We start from the raw sequence: 19,644 nt of genomic DNA, 5'->3' as shown, positions 1-19,644 counted from the left end.
GTACCAAGGGGACTGATTTGATTCTTCTACTTATTTCACTCTCTGTGAATGTAGGTTCCTTTTCCGTTTATGCTTTGACCACTATTCAATGACTGCTTACAAGAGAGACAGTAGATTGTAGATCATATTACTTGTAAAGTAATTAGATGTTAGATGAAGCCAAAAGGCAATACCAGTAGTCTCCTTTGGGAGGAAACTAGCCTGTGAGTCTTCTTAGTTATTCAGGCCCAGTTTTTTAGATGATTGAACACTTAAGGTCTGCCAATCTGCTTAGGAAAACAAAAAGAAGCTTTCAAGAGCTCCCAAGAAAGGAAGCAAATCCGAACTCTGTTTAGGTACAGAGTCTATTGCCCTTAAGACTTTGCTTCCTATCTTCCATTTATAAACCAAGAATAAAACCAACAGGAAATAGAAACCAAAAATTGAAACTAAAAGATGTAGAAGGACAACAATAAAATTAAAAATTAGAGGACCACAAGAAGTATGCAGTTAAAATCCCAAACTTGAAAATTAGTGCTGAGAATATTCGGTTGATTTTTGCAATTGCATATATATAGATTTACATACATACAGATACATATGTATCTATAAGCAGCTAAGCAATACACATACACACACACACACACACACACACACACACACACACACGATAGATATGTATCATTTAAGCACTAAAGTGTTTGGGGAGGGATCTAAATCCAGGTGGGTAGGTAGGTTTGTAAAGCAGTTAATTTCCTTAAGGGTTCCACAGCTTGGGCAAACCACCTTAGGGTTGTTACAAGGGCTCAATGTGTTCCTATTTGTCAAGCATTTGAATGATGCCTGGCACGCGGTAAGCACGCAGTCAGTGTTCAGGAGAAGTGAAACAAACCAGCCCCAGCCTTGACCCTCATAGTCAGGGAGACCAGGGAGGGCCTTTCCCAGTCCCTGAATCCTCAGATGAAGAAATGCCTATTGGAAGGCGTTTCACAACTTCACATGAATTTCCCATTGTTGCAGCTGATACTTATGCAAATAGGACAGAATCAGTAAATGTCTCTTTAATGAATTGGTGGTTGGGCCAGATCACTGTTTCCCATGAGAGGAATGTGAGATGGTTTTAGGCGGTACACAGATAGATGTTTTAAATGTTAATGGTTAGGTATTTGTTACAGTGTGTGTTAGAAGAAAATATTAGGTAGCACATCAGACCTGAGTACTAAGAAAATTGAGTTTATTTAAAGACATATTACATTGGGAAGGAGGGGGCGTGGGAGGGAAGGATTGGGAGTTTGGGGTTGCAGATGCAAACTGTTATATATAGGATGGTTAAACAACAAGGTCCTGCTGTAGAGCACAGGGAACTATATTCAATATCCTGTGATAAACCATAGTGGACAAGAATATGAAAAAAATATATATGTATAACTGAATCATTTTGCTGTACAGCAGAAGTTAACACATTGTAAATCAAGTACACTTCAATGAAATAAATGTTAAAAAAAGACATTACTTTGAACAGGTGGTATGTGAGTGTCATGAACATTTTGAAAGCAGTAGTGATTGAATGAAGATTGAGTGAATCTTTCAGGTCTTTCCAGATCTGAGATGTTTGATTCTCTGATTCTGGGTTTGAAACATGAAATCAAGATATTCAAATGGAAGGGATGTTCTCTGGATTTGGGAAACAGAGGACGATCGTGGAAGTGACAGAACTAGGTGCACAGTATTGGGGTGTGGAGATAACCACTATTAACATGTTGGTATCTACTCTGGGCAGTCTTTATATGTATGTGTGCGTTCATTCTAACAAACTTGGGAATGTCCTGTCCGTATAATCTTGTGGCCTGTTTTGTTGACCTGATACTATAACTCCAGGTACAGCGTTCTTGTAAAAAAAAAAAAAAAAAATCTTTGTGTTCATTCTTGGTTATTTCCTAAGGATAAAATCCCAGAAGTGGGACTGTTTGGCTATTGTGTTCGCACGTTATTCTGGCTTCTTATACCTGTTGCCACAGTGCCTTGAAGCATGACCGTGCCAGTTTCCAGTTTGGACATTGGTGCTCCAGGGCCCTCTTCCTCATTCCTCTCCAAAGCCAGGTTCTATTAAAAAAGAGTTTTATTGCTGATTTGATAAGAGCAGTACTGCTCTCTTGTTTTTGCTTTCATTTTCATTTTGCTTTTTTTTTTTAATCATTGATAAGGCTGAGCTTTTTATATGTTCATTGGTCAGTTTTTCTTCTTTTGTGAATGGTTCATTTTTGTCCTTTACCCATTCTTTTTCTTCTGGAATATTAGTTTTTTCCCATATTAATTTATGAGTCCTTTATATTGTGAGGATATTAGCACTTTGTGACCTGTTACAAATATTTTTCCTAGTGTAATATTTGCCTTGTATGCCTTGTATGAGCAACTTACTGTTGCTCTTGTTGTGAAGACTATCTTTTTGATGGAAATAATTAATTTAGTTTAAAAAGAAATAGAATAACATCATTTAAAAGTGGCAGATATTGGACCTTCCCTGGTGGTCCAGTGGTTAGGACTCCGTGCTTCCACTGCAGGGGGCGCAGGTTTGATCCCTGGTCGGGGAACTAAGATTCCACATGCCGTGTAGCACAGCCAAAAAAAAAAGGCAAATATTCCTCCCTTGTTAGCTATTCCGTTGCTAAATGTTGACATCTGGCGAGTCCCTTGTCATCATAGGCAATGGTGGTTCCTCACAGTTCAATACTATTTTTTAAAATTGAAGTATAGTTGATTTACAATATTGTGTTAGTTTCAGGTATACAACAAAGTGATTCCAGTTATACATATAGATGTGACAATACTATCTGAGCCATTTTGTGACACACATGGTCTTGCATTTTAACTTCTCTGAAATCAGATGTGACTTACTCTCAATGTGTCCTGCAGACACTGTCAAGTCTGTTAGAGGTGTCCTTACCTGTGCAAGCAGGCATGGAGGTTATTTCTGCTGGCATGGCATGGTTGGGCAGCTGTGACCACAGTCCCTGGTGCTTTTAGTCCACATACTGTTTAAGGGCCATTTGAAGAAAGAACCCAGATCCTGATTGCTGTTGAAAATCATCCCTTGATACCTTCTAATGAGATCAAGAGAGAGCCAGTATCAAAACTTCCAGGGTGAGGGTTAGCTGCTTGGAAGAAAATCTCAGAGAGGATGGTGGAGATCTGTTAAGGAATGTATCCTCGCTAACGCCCTCGATGGCACGGAGGTTGATATTGTGTCGAAAGGCACAGACATCCTGAAAGTGAAGTCTTAGCAGCTTACTTCACTCACCTTTTCCTTTTTCTGTCTGTACGAGAGAGAGAGATGATGACACTCTGTCCCAATGAAGGAGCTTTTTCAGTAACCACAAAATTAAAATTCTAAGCGATAAGAAAAACATTAATTGGCAGTGTTTTTTAACTTCTTTTTTCTTTATTTTCTTTATTTATTTTTAGTTTTAGTTTTTGGCTGCGTTGGGTCTTCTTTGCTGTGCGTGGGCTTTCTCTAGTTGCGGTGAGCAGGGGCTACCCTTCCTTGCGGTGTGAAGGCTTCTCACTGCGGTGGCTTCTCTTGTTGCAGAGTGCGGGCTCAGTAGTTACGGCACACGGGCTCTAGGGCATGCGGGCTTCAGTAGTTGCGGTGCGTGGGCTCCATAGTTGTGGCGCGTGGGTTCTAGAGCGCAGGCTCAGTAGTTGTGGCGCATGGGCTTAGTTGTTCCGCGGCATGTGGGATCTTCCCGGACCTGGAATCAAACCCGTGTCCCCTGCATTGGCAGGCGGATTCTGAACCACTGTGCCACCAGGGAAGTCCCTTTCTTTTTTCAGTCTTACAATTGGTGGTGTCCTGGATATAACGAAATATAGCCTATGTTTCATGAACCTCTTGCCGTCCCCAGTTCTTCTAATTTACGTTTCAGATGACTGGTTAGTATTCATTGTGTGAATGCACTGTAATCTGCTCGGCTGAATCATGGTGCCCGCCTCCCTTCAGAGCTCCCAGCAGCAATGCCCAGCAGCACCCTCTTCCTTCTTCGCAGCAGTGTGTTGTCCATCTTTTTATCTTGGCCACTCTCACAGGCAAAGCAGTGAGCCTTTTTCCTCGGAGGCATGGAAACCACTGGCAGTCATCTAGATTTGAGGACTGCAAAGAGACACATGTTGGAAAAATTAGGAAGTAGGAGTCATAGGTACTAGTGATCAGGGGTCCTTGTGTTATGTCCAGGCATCTCCCCAGATGATCGGGGGTCCTTGTGTTATGTGCAGGCATCTCCCCACCTTTCTGTACTGCTGCACATCACTGACCGCGTCCAGTGTGTTGTGGAGATCCATCCCATGCTCCTGCCAGGCCCTGTGTGACCTGAGTCTGCTTCTCTCTCCAATGTCTTCTCCAGTTTCTCCTGTTTTCTTACTCTTCTCCAGCTGCCCTGCCTACTTCCTGCTACTAGAACACTCCACGTGCACTCCCACCCCCGAGTGTTTGTATCTGCTGTTCCTCTTACCTGGAATGCCTTTTGCACAGCTGCCTTTCCCTAATTCTCTAGGACTCGACTCAGCCATGCCCTTTAAGAGAGGTCTTCCCTTTCACCTCTGAAGTAGGTCCTCCATCCGCCATACCATTATATCCCTCGTTTGTCATAATCTCTGTCTTTGTCCCTTCTCTATTTTGTTCACCACTGTAACCCTATGCCTGGCACTTAGCAGACACTCAATAAATATTGCCAGACCAAATCAATAATATTAACTCAACTGATAATGCAGAGTTGGGAGGAATAGAAACTGCTCCTTGTTTTCCGAGAGGGCACTAATAAATCCAACAAGGAACACTTAGAGGGGGGCAAATTGATGAGCTTTTCAGCAGTTCGAGTTTCTTCGCAGTGGGGTGAGTGCCTTCTCTGTGGGCAGTAGTCAACAGTGGCTCCATGTTGTCGAAAGGATTCTTGCTCTGGATGTTGGGCTTGACTAAGGTCCCTTCCAAGCTCTAAATTGTTTGAGGCGTGTTCTCATCACTGGTCTACCGTTCTTGCTTCAACTGCAGATATGGCTTTTACCACTAGATGGCGCGAGATGACTCCTTTGAAATCAGCGTTCCTCAAACTGCCACCCACAGTGAGAACACATTTTTCACGGCACTTATACCCCCAACACACACTTGAAACAAAAGCTTCACAAAACACTCTTACAATGTGGAATGATGCTGCTATTTTCTGTTTTACTCTGTTCTACTTCATTTTCTAAAAGGGAGATTTGCAAAGTATTACATCGATTTTATGATATGAATGGGTCACAACTCATTGTTTGAAAAGCACTCTTTTATTTTATTGGCCGTGCTGTGTGGCTTGCGGGATCTTAGTTCCCCGACCAGGCATTGAACCCTCGCCCTCAGCAGTGAAAGCGCAGAGCCCTAACCACTGGACCGCTGGGGAATTCCTGGAAAGCACTATTTTAGAAAACTGGGCAAGTTTGTTTGTAAAACTCTGTGGGTCTGCTGTTTTCCTTGGACAGTCTGGGCTTATAGCAAATTGTGTTCCTTAGTACTTTGTGTATTTCTTTGTTGAGTTGCTGCCTTGAGTAGTTGAACATATATGCTTTGTTGTGGGTGTCTATGGATGTGCAGACGTGGATGCGAGAGACTGGAGGAGGCATGTTTGTGCAGAATTCAGCACCTATTGCTGTCAAGGCAGCAGTAAGCCTTGTTGGTAGATATGAAGAAAAGGAAAGATGTAATATGTGCTCTGGGAGCTTAGAACTTAGCTGGGTGACACCACACACACACACACACACACACACACACACACACACACACACACACACACACACACACACACACACACACACACACACCCAGCCACCTTAAGTTTCAGTTTATTTATCAAGCAACATGGAAATGGATGTATTATTCAGGATATCACTTAGGATGCTTAAGACTGCAAGTAACAGAAGCCTGACTCAATTTGACTTAAGTGGTAAAGATGTTTCTTATCTCACTAAGTATTCGTTGCCAGGTAGAGAAGGCTCCAGGCCCACAGGGGTGTGGCGTGGCCTTAGGGATCCAGCTTCCTTCCCTGACTTCTCATTTGTCCTAAGGCTGGTTCCACTCATGGTTGCCAGCGGACTTCCAGTGGTAATCAGGCTCAGCTCCTAGGCTTGGAACACTACAACTTTAACTGCTTGTAGTGTAGACTGGGTTAGAGTTTGAGCTACCCTAGCATTTTCCAAGTTATAGCTGTTTTATTTGTTCCTAGTTTCCCCACTGTGACCTCCTTAAGGGACATGAAAGGACAGGTATTTAATACAAAGTCAGGAGAAATACTTTGGTAGTTGTTAGTGACGTTTGCCAAATATTTCTGGGTCTCCCTTCCCCTGGACACAAAACTTTTGGTTGAGCCGAGTTATCTGACTAGCTCTGGCCAGTGAGTTTGCTGAATGAATAATTGGTTGCAGGTCTTCTGTATGAAGTATGAGGTGAGATCATTTGCTGTTTAGGGTCCTGGGAAAGGAATTAGTGATAAGGGGGAAGAGGTAAGAAATGGTTGTGGTGGGAAATGTGATGGGCAGTGTATGTGAATGCAGAGGTGGATGGATGAGTGAGTCTGTTTAAGCTTGTGCTGGAGCATTAAATGTGATTTGGCCTTTTTAAAATTGAAGTATGGTTGATTTATAATGTTGTGTTAATTACTGCTGTACAGCAAAGTGATTCAGTTATACATATATATACATTCTTTTTTAAAAAAATATTCTTTTCCATTATGGTTTATCACAGGATATGGAATATAGTCCCCTGTGCTCTACAGCAGGACCTTGTTGTTTATCCATTCTGTATATAATAGCTTACATCTACTAACCCCAACTTCCCACTCCAGCCCTCCCCCAACCCTCTCCCCCTTGGCAACCACCAGTCTGTTCTCTACGTCCATGAGTCTGTTTCTGTTTCATAGATAGGTTCATTTGTATCATATTTTTAGATTCCACATACAAGTGATATCATGTGGTATTTGTCTTTCTCTTTCTGACTTACTTCACTTAGTATGATGATCTCTAGTTGCATGATTTAGCCTTTTGGGGTCAATAAATTTCTTGTGGATCCTTGACCTGGTTCCTGGGAACGTGGCCGTGGAACCTGGCCTGAACCTACTCTCTACTCACCTGCTTCCTTTTTCATCTCTTTCAGGTTTGCAGTGAGCGTTGGCTACTGGCAGGACCCTTACATCCAGCATTTGGTGAGACTATCTAAAGAGAGGAAGGCCCCGGAAATTAACAGAGGCAAGTGACCATCTCCCTCCCCAACATCTCATCAGCTGAGAGGCCTGAGGTTTTAGGGATTCATTCGTAAAAAGAGAGTTCCGGGGTGTACTGTCTTCAACAGTGTATGAAAGTGCTCATTTCCCAACTTCCTCACCAGCACAGTGTATTATGAAACTTTTCATCTTTGTTCACCTGATACATGAAAAATGGTTTTTACAGTAATATAAAAGCCATTCACATATCTTTTACTATAAAAGCCATTTATATATCTTTTACTGTGAGCTGTCTGTTCACATAAGGGATTATTTTTGTTGTTGTTGCCCTATTAAAGTGTTAGTAACACTATTAGGTTCTGCAAGTAATTTCCATCAAGGAAGTCGAAGGAGTTGAGATAGGAGGGTGACTTAGTTTCAGCCAGATTGAGAAACTGACCAGTGAACGTAATTCTTGTATGTGTGGGGGATCTAGGCCCTAAAGATGGGTCACGTAGGTGGGTTCTATAAGAAGGGCAAAGGAATTTGTAAATGGTTGTTCCTGAGAAGAAGGACATGGTAGTTACTTTGAGCTGAGGGTGAATCCAGGCATCAGTTAGGTTGGGCAAGGCCTGGTTAAGAGGCCTTTCTTAAGCCTCCCTCCCCAGCTCTTGAGACAGATTTCCCAACGAATGTTCCAGAGACAGGGACCCACCATGGCTCGGTGCCCCAGGCGGCATGTCAGCCCCCCTTCCTTCTTCCTCTCCCGGTTTGCAGATTGGGGACCTCCAGCCCAGTAGGAGAGCGCTTCCCAAACATCTTTGGTGAAGACATATTTTTTTCTCCCAAGTCGAATCCATTGTGGATGATATTCTGTAATATACAATAAAGATGATTTACTAGGAAAATGAAATGTAGACATGAGCCCAAATTATTTATTTACTTATAAGGTAGAGATTATCAAATTGATTATTTTATTTTATTAATTTATTTTTTTTGGCGATGCTGCATAGCATGTGAGACCTTAGGTTCCCGACCAGGGATTGAATCCATGCACCCTTGCAGTGGAATCACAGAGTCCTAACCACTGACCTGCTAGGGAATTTCCCCGAATTATTTATTAGCACACTCACCAGACATAAAATTTCTCTGTCAAATGGCAATAAATGCTACTCTCAAATTTTGTTCTTAAAACGGTCACACCTCAGGCTTCCCTGGTGGCACAGTGGTTGAGAGTCCGCCTGCCGATGCAGGGGACACGGGTTCGTGCCCCGGTCCAGGAGGATCCCACATGCTGCGGAGCGGTTGGGCCCGTGAGCCATGGCCGCTGAGCCTGCGCGTCCAGAGCCTGTGCTCCGCAATGGGAGAGGCCACAACAGTGAAAGGCCCACGTACTGCAAAAAAAAAAAAAAAATGGTCACACCTTGAGCAACAGGCCTTTAGAACAAGACAGACGCTGTCTTCCTGTCTCCCTTCTGGGTTTCCCATCTCCTTTGTCCCAGCTCCCCACCCCAGAGCTTAACAAGTCCATTAATTAGGCCACCACTTGCTGGTGTCTCTCCTCCCGCTGTCTGCGATGCCATTTTATAAACACAGAGGCTCTAACCCAGACAAGATGGAGGTGAAAGGAACAAGATAAGAAGCATGGCTTTCTTTGCTTTGACTGACATTCATCTGCCCAATTTCCTGACCTAAAAATATTATTTCCCACACGCTCTTGCAATTTTGAGTTTTACCAGAGTACTAATTAGCTTTCCCTAGAGCCGTGAAAAAGCACATTTACAAGAGAAGCATTTAGATCAGATGTTTTGATATAAAACACTTGTCTTTCCTAAGTAAAAGTATAGGACACTATTTTTCTTCAGATCGTTAATTCCACCATTAAGTAGCTAGTACTTATTTTTGTTCAACCAGCTTTTTAAAAAAAAAAAAAAAAATGGAAGAGAGTTTGAAAGTCATTACTTCTCCCATGAAGTTTGCAGATAAACGCTGACCCTGAAGAAGGGCAAAGTGTAGTTTTGCTCTCCCTAGCACCGTGGGCTTTGCAGGGATTATTTCTGTCGTCACCGAGTGATAGCTTGCTTCTCTGTCTGTCTCTTAGGATATTTTGCTCGAGTCCATGGCGTCAGCCAGCTTATAAAGGCATTTCTACGGAAGACAGAATGTAATTGTCAAATTCTAAACCTCGGGGCTGGGATGGATACCACCTTCTGGAGGTTAAAGGTAAATTAAAATTTCCCGTTTTCTCTTTCCAGTTGTTTAAATTTAATTTGTTGAAGACATTCACCTGGTTCAAAAGCGTAAAGGAAAGATTAAAATGCAGTGCGGTGGCAGCCTGTCTCCCACCTCGCTTTGCAGCCCTTCAGCCCCACAACTGCCTTCATCCCTGTACTTCATCTCACCAGAGCCCTAGTGAGGATATGTGGGTGGTTTCTCACCTTTTGCTGCTACTAACTGGGTTATAGTAAACATTCTTGGGTACATTTCCCCTACATATGTGGCAGTATACCAGGAGAAGGAGCAAGGATTCTACCTGTGGAACTGCTGAGACAAAAGAACACTCGCGTTTGTAATTTTGACGATAACTTAAGATTTTATTGTCGGCATCACAGTGTCTTAGGTAACATTTGGAGATTTGCAAGGCTGGGTAATGATAACATGATGCAAAGCCCTTTTGTAGTCATTCTCTGATTTGATGCCTCAATTGTTCTATTTGGGTTCAAGGGCAGGTGTAATTATACTCACTCATAGGAAAGGAAACTTGGGTCTAGTCAGTGGCAGAACCAGGACTAAAGTTCTGGTCTTTGATTCCTGGGCTGGATTTTATTGCCAAACCTTTTCCCTACAAATATCTCACTGATTGCAGTTTCTTTCTTTTTCTTTTTTTTGTAGGTTTGTACAGATTTTTCTTGGTTCTTCTATCAGGTCAGTCACGTGGTAGTAATGGGTATGTGCGTCTCTCCAGATTTCTTTTTAAAAAATAATTAATTAATTTGTTTTTGGCTGTGTTGGGTCTTCATTGCTGCATGCGTGCTATCTCTAGTTGTGGTGAGCAGGGGCTTCTCTTCCGTGCAGTGCGTGGGTTTCTCATTGCAGTGTCTCCTCCTGTTGCGGAGCACGGGCTCTAGGTGTGCGGGCTTCAGTAATTGTGGCACTCAGGCTCAGTAGTTGTGGCTTGCAGGCTCTAGAGCGCAGGCTTAGTAGTTGTGGCGCACGGGCTTAGTTGCTCTGCGGCACGTGGGCTCTTCCCGGACCAGGGCTCGAATCCGTGTCCCCTGCATTGGCAGGCAGATTCTTAACCACTCTGGAAGCCCCTCTCCAGATTTCTTGCAGGCGTAGACCAAGATAGATGAGAGTATATAAGCATAACTCGACCTGCATTATCTATTTTGTCCCTAATTAGCTCACCTGATAAGAAGGTCTTTGGTCATCAGAGCTCCCAGTCTTTCTGTTACTTGAGAATCAGTGTCCTCAACATGGCCCTAGTATCGTTTGCCTCTGCATTCTTCCTTCTAGATGAGATAACTGACATTTATGAAGTGCGTTTACATATATGACGTCATTAGTTAACACAAGAGCTGTGTTGGGTGGGGGAGCTTACACATCTGAGGGAAGTGGGGCTTTGAAAGTCTGTGTCTTCCCCCAAATTGGACAACCAGTGGCATTAGGACGTGGAACCAACATTGGCTCCAGCTCTTCAGACTCCCAATTCCTTCCTCTTTCCTCTGCACACAGCTCTGTGGTTGTTCAGGGAGAGTCTTTTCTGTGGGTCGATTGTGCCTCTGTAATGCCGTGACCCTGGTGTGGTGGAAGCAACTGGAACAGAATGTAGTGTAAGAGTGTGTGCACTGCCAGCATTACAGGGGCCGCTGGAGAAATCCCTCCTTTTTACCCTTTTGACTTGGTCATATGGTTTGGGTTTTTTCCCCATCTTGTAGGTGGGTTAATAATGAATAAATCTGAGATTTTAATTTCTGAGCCAGGTACACCGAGTCTTATGTGCCCCTTCCAAGAAAAAGGTTCTCTGTCAAAGGTGAGGAAGGGGAGTAGCACAGGGCCTTAAAGTCCTTTGTGGAAGTTTTTTGTTTTATTGATAATTGTATTGATCCATGTGGCCTCTCCCGTTGCGGAGCACAGGCTCCAGACGCGCATGCTCAGCGGCCACGGCTCACGGGCCCAGCCGCTGCGCGGCATGTGGGATCTTCCCGGACCGGGGCACGAACCCATGTCCTCTGCATCGGCAGGCAGACTCTTAACCACTGTACCACCAGGGAAAACCTTGTCTGCTCTTTTATTATTATTTTTTGTCTTTTCCATTTTGTTGTGAGTTTTCCCCCCGATTTGATGTTTGCCTTTAATTTTTATTTTTTATTATTTTTTGGCTGTTTGCGTACTTGCGGGATCTTAGTTCCCCGACCAGGGATCAGACCCCGTCCCCCTGCAGTGGACGGGCGGAGTCCTAACCACTGGACCGCCAGGGAATTCCCTTGTTTGCTCTTTTAGAGCTGAGGTTGCACAGGCCAAATCTGGCCAGCCACCTATTTTTGTAAATAAAGTTTTATTGGAACACAGCCATGCCCATTTATTTACGTCTTATCTATGGCTCTCACAGCAGGGCTGAGTAGTTACAACAGAGACCATTATGGCCTGCAAAGCCTAAAATGCTTACTTTTTGACTCTTTCCAGAAAGTTTGTTAATCCCTGTTTTAGAGCTATATGTGCCTCTATAAAAGAGCAGGGAAAGTCGTGTCCATTGATCTTGTAGTCTCGTGCTCTTTCCACCTGGGATGGCCCCCCTGCTGCACCAGCAGAGGCTTAGTTGCGAGTCACAGGCTTTCTGGGGCCACTACTGTGTGAGCTTGTTCTGTATAATCTCAGGGGCCCAAGACTGGGCAGTCGAAGACTCATCTTCAGGCAGCAAGCAAAAACAGGGCCAGGGAAAGCTGGTATCATCATGAGCAAAGAATAAAGGGTGAGTGAAACCCTTTAAGGGGCCTCACTTCTTGGTGTCTCTTGAATTCTGTTTCTGTACAACCAAAGGGTCAGGTATGGAGGGGAAGCAGTCTCAGTTTTGGCCGCCTGTGAAGTGGTCGACTACCTTGGATCTTGGAGTCTGAGGGCCACCCTTCCTCGTGGCTGTTCCTGGCTTCCCCCTGGTGGCTGTGCCCTGCCTTGGGTATCTCCCCTGCCTCCTGTGCCATGCGAGCTACTTGGGAGTGGAGTGTCAGAGGGCCGCAGAGAATCGTGGAATAAGAAGTTGAAGCATCACTTGCCAGAGCCATCTTGCCCGTTTCTGAAAGCTGAGAAAGAGGATGTCTGTTTCTTAAAAGTTCCAGGTGTGCCTTTTGTAAGCTTTCCTTCCTCGGTTACCCCTTATTCAGAATTCTTATAAGGATCAAGTGCACGAGTGCCTGGGAAAGCTCTTTAAAAGGTCAGAAGTCCTGGGCATCTACCCTGAGTAAACCATAATTCAAAAAGAGTCATGTACCACAATGTTCATTGCAGCTCTATTTACAGTAGCCCAGACGTGGAAGCAACCTAAGTGTCCATCAACAGATGAATGGGTAAAGAAGATGTGGCACATATATACAATGGAATATTACTCAGCCATAAAAAGAAACGAAATTGAGTTATTTGTAGTGAGGTGGATGGACCTAGAGTCTGTCTTAGAGTGAAGTAAGTCAGAAAGAGAAAAACAGATATCGTATGCTAACACATATATATGGAATAAAAAAAAAATGGTTCTGAAGAACCTAGGGGCAGGACAGGAATAAAGACAGATGTAGAGAATGGACTTGAGGACACGGGGAGAGGGAAGGGTAAGCTGGGATGAAGTGAGAGAGTGGGATGGACATATATACACTACCAAATGTAAAATAGCTAGCTAGTGGGAAGCAGCTGCATAGCACAGGGAGATCAGCTTGATGCTTTGTGTCCCCCTAGAGTGGGGATAGGGAGCGTGGGAGGCAGACGCAAGAGGGAGGAGATATGGGGATATATGTATATGTATAGCTGATTCACTTTGTTATGATGCAGAAACTAACACACCATTGTAAAGCAATTATACTCCAATAAAGATGTTAAAAAAAAAAGTCAGAAGTCCTGTGTGAGATGTGGGACACTATGCTTCCTTCATTTATTTGCTTTTGATTGTCCTTGTGGTCTTCTGGAATTTTAGACTGTTCTTAACACTCTATACCTTGTGAGTAAAAGTTCTTGAAAGTTGTTGTAGAATTTCTTAGAGAAAGTTATTTCTGTGTATCCTTTAAACACATCCTCTCAATATCTTCAGATAGCTTTTACATAGCCCTGCTCTGCAGTCAGGTAGTAGGTATGTGTTGCAATTCCAAGAGTGAACAGCTGAAGGTGGTGAGTCCAGGTCTCCTCAGATGTCAAGAAACCGTAAAAGAAACAAAACGTTTCTTTCTTTTTCTCTTCCTCCTTCCTTCTCTGTCCTTCCCCTCCTTCCCCCAGACCAGATCCCCTGAAAATTTAACTGAGGACCATTTTCCATGTGGGTGGATCTCCCAATTCTGTTACTTGCCCTTAGGGGTCACCTTCCTACCAGGAACTGCTTCCTCATGATTTCTGCCCCCATCATTCTGTCCTGGGGGGGCGGGATCTGCTGCCCCTCCCGACCTGTCCTTCACCTCTAGTTATTGTCTGTGTAAATGGTGCTCTTACCTGCCAGTCTGCTCATCAGAAACAAGGAAACATCCTTACCCCTCCTTTTTCTTTATCCCATCCTACACCAAAGAAGCCACCACCAGGTTCTGGATATCAGCAACTTCCTTTTTCTTTCCTCTTTTTAAACTTTTTTTTTTTTTTTTTTAAATAAGTAGCTCTCTATTTCTGGGATATAAGTGCAGGTGGGCAGGAGGGCATTAAAAGAGTAGCAGGTTATGGAGCGCCTTGTTTCTTGCTAAGTCGTAGGGGTGTGAAGAGCTGTTGCAGGCAGAAAGGGGTGTTGTTTTAGTCTTCACAGCTGGTGATAATAGAGCTGAGGAGGAGAGGATGCATTTGAGAATAGTCAGCAGGGCTGAGTGATTTTTTTTAATTGAAATATATCAGTCCTTGACATAATTTTTTTTAATTGAAGTATAGTTGATTTACAATGTTGTGTTAGTTTCAGGTACAGCAAAGTGATTCAGTTATATATATAGAAAGAGATACAGACATACATATAGATATCTATTCTTTTCCAGGTCCTTTTCCCTTATAGGTTATTACAAAATATTGAGTAGAGTTCCCTGTGCTATACAGTAGGTCCTTGTTGGTTATCTGTTTTATATATAGTAGTGTGTATGTTAATCCCAAACTCCTCTAATTTATCCCTCCCCCCTTTCCCCTTGGGTAACCATAAGTTTGTTTTCTCTGTCTGTGGGTCTATTTGTTTTGTACATAAGCTCATTTGCATCATTGTTTTTAGATTCCACATATAAGCGATATCATATGATTTGACATATAATACTATGTTAGTTGCATAGTATGTATTACATAGTGGTCTGACATTTGTGTACATTCAGGCTGAGGGATTGATTGGACAGGGAGGAGGAGCTGGAGAATTCTAGCATGACCAGTAGGTGACTGGTTGGGGGTGTAGCCACCGACTAAGCTAGGAAAAGCGCGAGCGGGGGCTTCCCTGGTGGCGCAGCGGTTGAGGGTCCGCCTGCTGATGCAGGGGACACGGGTTCGTGCCCCGGTCCGGGAAGATCCCACATGCCGCGGAGCGGCTGGGCCCGTGAGCCATGACCGCTGAGCCTGGACGTCCGGAGCCTGTGCTCCGCAACGGGAGAGGCCACAACAGTGAGAGGCCCGCATACCGCAAAAAAAAAAAAAAAAAAGCGCGAGGGGGAAGCAGGGCTGTGTGTGTGTGTGTTTCACACTTTTTAAAACTGCAGCCACAGTAAAAAAATAACTGTACATCCCTAGCCAGGACCCACATCTATGTACCTATGTCTGTAAATAATAAGGGCACACACATGGTACTTACTAAGGGCGTCACTCACGTATTTCCTCATTAATCCCCACAACCCTATGAGGTGTTATTTTCTCTACTTTTCAGATGAGGAAACCTTGGCCCAGGGAGTTTAGTGACTTTCCGAAGGCCTCACAGCAAACAAGTGGTGGAGCTGGGATTTGACCCTTGTCCCTCCAGGCTCCAGAGTGCCTGCTGTTTACCACCCTACTATTCTCCACTGTCACAGAAAAAAATAAATGTATCCGTCATTCCACACGATGCTTTCTGACGTTTGCTACTTTATTCTATTTCATCCCCAAACTGCTGGTCACAACCCACCACATTGGTTTCTTGACCCTCTCTAATAGGTCCCAAGCTGCTTTTTTTTAAAAAATGAATGAATGAATGAATTTTTGGCCGCATTGGGTCTTTGTTGCTGCGCGCGGGCTTTCTCTAGTTGTGGCGGGGTGGGGCTACTCTTCGTCGCGGTGCGCGGGCTTCTCATTGTGGTGGCTTCTCTTGTTGCGGAGCATATCAAGCTGCTTTTTTGAGAAATACTCTTATGTCTTGCTTCCAGTCTACCTCTTAACATCCCAGTGACCATTCCCCTGATTCAGGCTCCCCATCACTTGGCTCCTGGACAGCTACAATAATCTCCTTTTTCCCTCCATTTGTTCTTTATGCCGAGACCAAATAACTTGAAAAGTACATTTCTTACCATATCATTCCCCTGATTTTAAATCCATAAGTATCCCATTGCTCTTCAGGCCCTAGCACTTGGTACATGAAGATGATGGGTAAATGTATGAGTAATAAATAATTATAGAAAGATTACTGTGTGTTTTTTCTCAGGATGAAGATCTTCTACCAAGTAAATATTTTGAAATCGACTTTCCAATGATAGTCACGAGAAAGCTGCACAGCATCAAGTAAGTGTGGCTTTGGCCGGAAGCAAGAGCACGGTGAGATTCAGAACCAGATTCTGGTAGACGGCAGGTCTGAGGCAGGAGACCTCACTTTAGGGCACTGCTTTCCTTTCATCCCCTCCTCCCTCTTTCTTGCCCCCGGGACACTCATTCCAACATATCGTGCAGTCTTCAACATGAAATACACCCTCCTTTGTGACTCTTCTATCCGTTCATGTAATTTCTCTGAACATTTAAAAAAATGACCTAGAGTAGATTAATAATCTGAATTTAAAAAATTTTATATTGGATTGTAGTTGATTAACAATGTTGTGTATTAATCTGAATTTCTATGTGTATTTTGCTTACTTATTGTCAGGGTATAGAAAGGTGTCTGGCCCAGAATAGATGTGTAGTAAATATTATTTGAATGAATGAATGGGAGGCTGAAGTTAATCAGTTATTTTGGGCTCGGCCTATGGGATCTTAGTTCCCCGACCAGGGATCGAACCCGCGTCTCCTGCATTGGAAGCACAGAGTCCTAACCACTGGACCACCAGGGAATTCCCTGTTCTCTTGCATATTTTTGATTGGGAGAGTTATCACATAAATGTTACTAAAAACACTGGAACATTTGGAAAATACTTGCTAGCCTGTCTGTAGCTGTTTCTAAGTACGTATGTCATGATCAGTTTGTGATTTGATATCAGATTCTCCATGAAAAGCTTAGCTGACCTAACTGACTTGTATCCCCTGGACTTTTACTGTACGTGCCTAGGGTCAAATGTGATTAAACAGATGACCCTTTGGCGTGGCCCTTCCTTTCAATAGTAGTGATACCTGTTTGCCATGTCTGTGGTGGCTGTCTGCATTTTAGCAGTAAATGAGCTGCTTGACTCGCCTTTCTTTTTCTCACCTTCTGCAGATTGAAACCTCTCCTATCAAAACCCATTTTAGACTTACATTCGGAGGACACACTTCAAATGGGTAAGTATCCTTAACCTAAGTAATACAACCTGGGCTATATAACAATTTTTGCTCTTTTTCCCCTTTTATTTTTAAAGATGGTGTGTGTGTGTGTGTGTGTGTGTGCGCGCGCACGCGCACGCGCGTGTCGCACAAATACACGTATCCTTCTGCTGATACATTTTCACTTCCACCATAGTTACTATGAAGGAATTTAAAACAGTTTTGATGTGACTCTTCTTAGATGTCCATAGGTCCCCACTCTTTAAAAAGAATTTAAATTAGTTGTGAACATTTCAAAAATGGGAGATTTTTCATGAAAGTCTTGATTTTCAGTTTTGCTTGGAAAAATCACATCTAGCTCCTACATGGCAGTCATTGAGCAGCGGCCGCTTTATTTAGAAGGGTCATGTCTTCTCCAGTTCTGACCCCACCACTCCCTCTTGTCTTACACCTGACCTGCTTCCTGGTTTATGTCACCTCCTTGGCCCCTGCAGTCAGTTTTTCCCCTCAAGTTTTAATTATGAATGTTTACAACACCACTTTCCTCATTTCTAAGCCTTTCGAATTATGGTAAAACTCTTCCAGAATCTTCCATTGTTTTCAGTCTCTATCTGACAGAGAGGTTCCAGGGCCTTATTAATAATTTGGGTCAGAAAACATGCTTAGAGAGGATGGCCTTCTCGGATGGTCGACACAGATAGCACAGCAAACATCAGACGATTAGATACGCTTCCTCTTTTACACAACCACAGTGCTTTAGTCATCCTCCTAGTGATCAGATTCCCAATAAAGTTTCCACAGAAAATGATATCTCCCCCATCCTTTGTTTCCCTTATACAAGTTGTAAGTAGAAGCTGTTCAGGCTTTGCCATTTGCTGGCCTATTTGCTTTCTGTACAGTTTTGCTACCGTAATTTTCTATGTATTTGGTGTCAGAATGATTATCTGCAATGAATGTGCTAGTACTTTGCTAGGACTCTGATCCATCAATGTAGAAATATATGAAATAGAAAGTAAAGACTTTCCATAATCCCTCCTCCCACCCAAGATAACCAGTGTTCAGAGTATTTTCTACTGCAGATGAACAGTATACCCAGAGAAAGGTAAATATCACACATAATAAAGTACACACACAGATATAATCCAGTGCGTGGCACATAAAAGGCTCAATAATTTTTTGTTGAATGAATGTATATACACATTGAATAAATATGTGTTGTAGTGTAACATATATTTGTTGAACGAGTGGATCTATACTTCTATATATAAATATAGGTTTATATGTAATTTTAATAAAATAAATAATTTATACATACTGTTTTGTGACTTGCTCTTTTCATGTCCTAGTAAATCATGGCTGTCTTTTCATGTCAGAATATATAAATCTACCTCATTATTTTTAATGGCTTTACAGTACTCCTCTGCATGGAAATTCTGTTTTATTTAATCTTTTCCCTACTGATGGTCATTTAGATTGCTGCCTTTTTATATTTTTATATTCAACAGTGTTGTAGAAAACACATATATATGTGTGTATTTGCAGGAGTTGCTAGCTAAAAGAATTGTACATTGTGAATTTTAATAGCTACTACCAAACTGATCTTCAAGAACATATTATTAATTTATGTTTTCATTAAGAGTAGATGAGGATTCTCTTTCTCTACACCATCACTAACGCTGGATATTACCATTTTTAAAAATTTCTACCAGTCTGATGGGCTGTAACAATGTCCCATTGTTTTAAAATTTTATATAACTTTGAATGCTTAGAGTCCAGCGAGATGGAGTATCTTTCTATAGTTTTATTGGCCTTTAGGAATTTCTTTGTAAATTGCCTTTTCATTTCCTTTGCCCATTTTTTTCTTCAGTTGCATTGTTTCCCCCCAGCCTTTTTTTTTCCAATTTATAGGAACCCTTTATAACATACAGATATGTTCTTTGATAAAAGCCTCTTGTCAGCTTTTTTTAAGAAGTATTTATTTATATATTTATATTTATTTGGTTGCACTGGGTCTTAGTTGCAACAGGCGGGCTCCCTTAGTTGCAGGTCACAGACTCCTTAGTTGCGGCTCGCCGGGTCCTCAGTTGCAGCACCTGGGCTCCTTAGTTGCAGCTCCAGGCCTCCTTAATTGCGGCAGGCAGGCTCCTTAGTTGTGGCTTGTGGGCTCCTTAGTTGTGGCATGCGAACTCTTAGTTGCGGCATGCATGTGGGATCAAGTTCCCCGACCAGGGATCGAACCTGGGCCGCCTGCATTGGGAGCGTGGAGTCTTATCCACTGTGCCACCAGGGAAGTCTCTTGTCAGCTTTTTTTATTGTATATTTTTTTCTTAGTCTTTTGCTTTTTTTTTTAAATCTGTGTTTGTGTGTTATGTGGGTAAATTTTCCAGTCTTTTCCTTTATATCAATAGTTTTTGATCTTGCCATCGTACTGAGAAAGGAATCTGAATAAAAATAAATAAAAACGTGAATGAAAATCTGAGAAAAGTGATAGATGATAATAAAACTGACAAAAATTTCATTTAAAAATTACCCTTTTTCATCAAACCCCTGGGGCTGTAAGAATCACCACTATTTATTTATCAATAGGAGAGAAAAAGTGCTGACAAATTAA

General features: G+C 42.7%; 1 protein-coding gene across 2 annotated transcripts in view; it reads left to right on the top strand.

Annotated features, from left to right (window-relative positions):
• LCMT1 (leucine carboxyl methyltransferase 1) overlaps positions 1-19,644 on the top strand; it is a 53,466-nt gene that overhangs the window by 12,504 nt on the left and 21,318 nt on the right. For both annotated transcript variants that reach the window (XM_060285097.1, XM_030871547.2), the window contains exons 2-5: positions 7,154-7,245; positions 9,301-9,422; positions 16,012-16,088; positions 16,990-17,051. In XM_060285097.1, coding sequence (XP_060141080.1) covers positions 7,154-7,245; positions 9,301-9,422; positions 16,012-16,088; positions 16,990-17,051 — 353 coding nt within the window. The remainder of the gene's footprint in view (positions 1-7,153; positions 7,246-9,300; positions 9,423-16,011; positions 16,089-16,989; positions 17,052-19,644) is intronic.

Source organism: Globicephala melas, chromosome 15 (assembly GCF_963455315.2).
Source record: "Globicephala melas chromosome 15, mGloMel1.2, whole genome shotgun sequence".
In the NCBI taxonomy this organism is placed as follows: domain Eukaryota; kingdom Metazoa; phylum Chordata; class Mammalia; order Artiodactyla; family Delphinidae; genus Globicephala; species Globicephala melas.
This window is presented reverse-complemented; position numbering and strand designations above follow the sequence as displayed.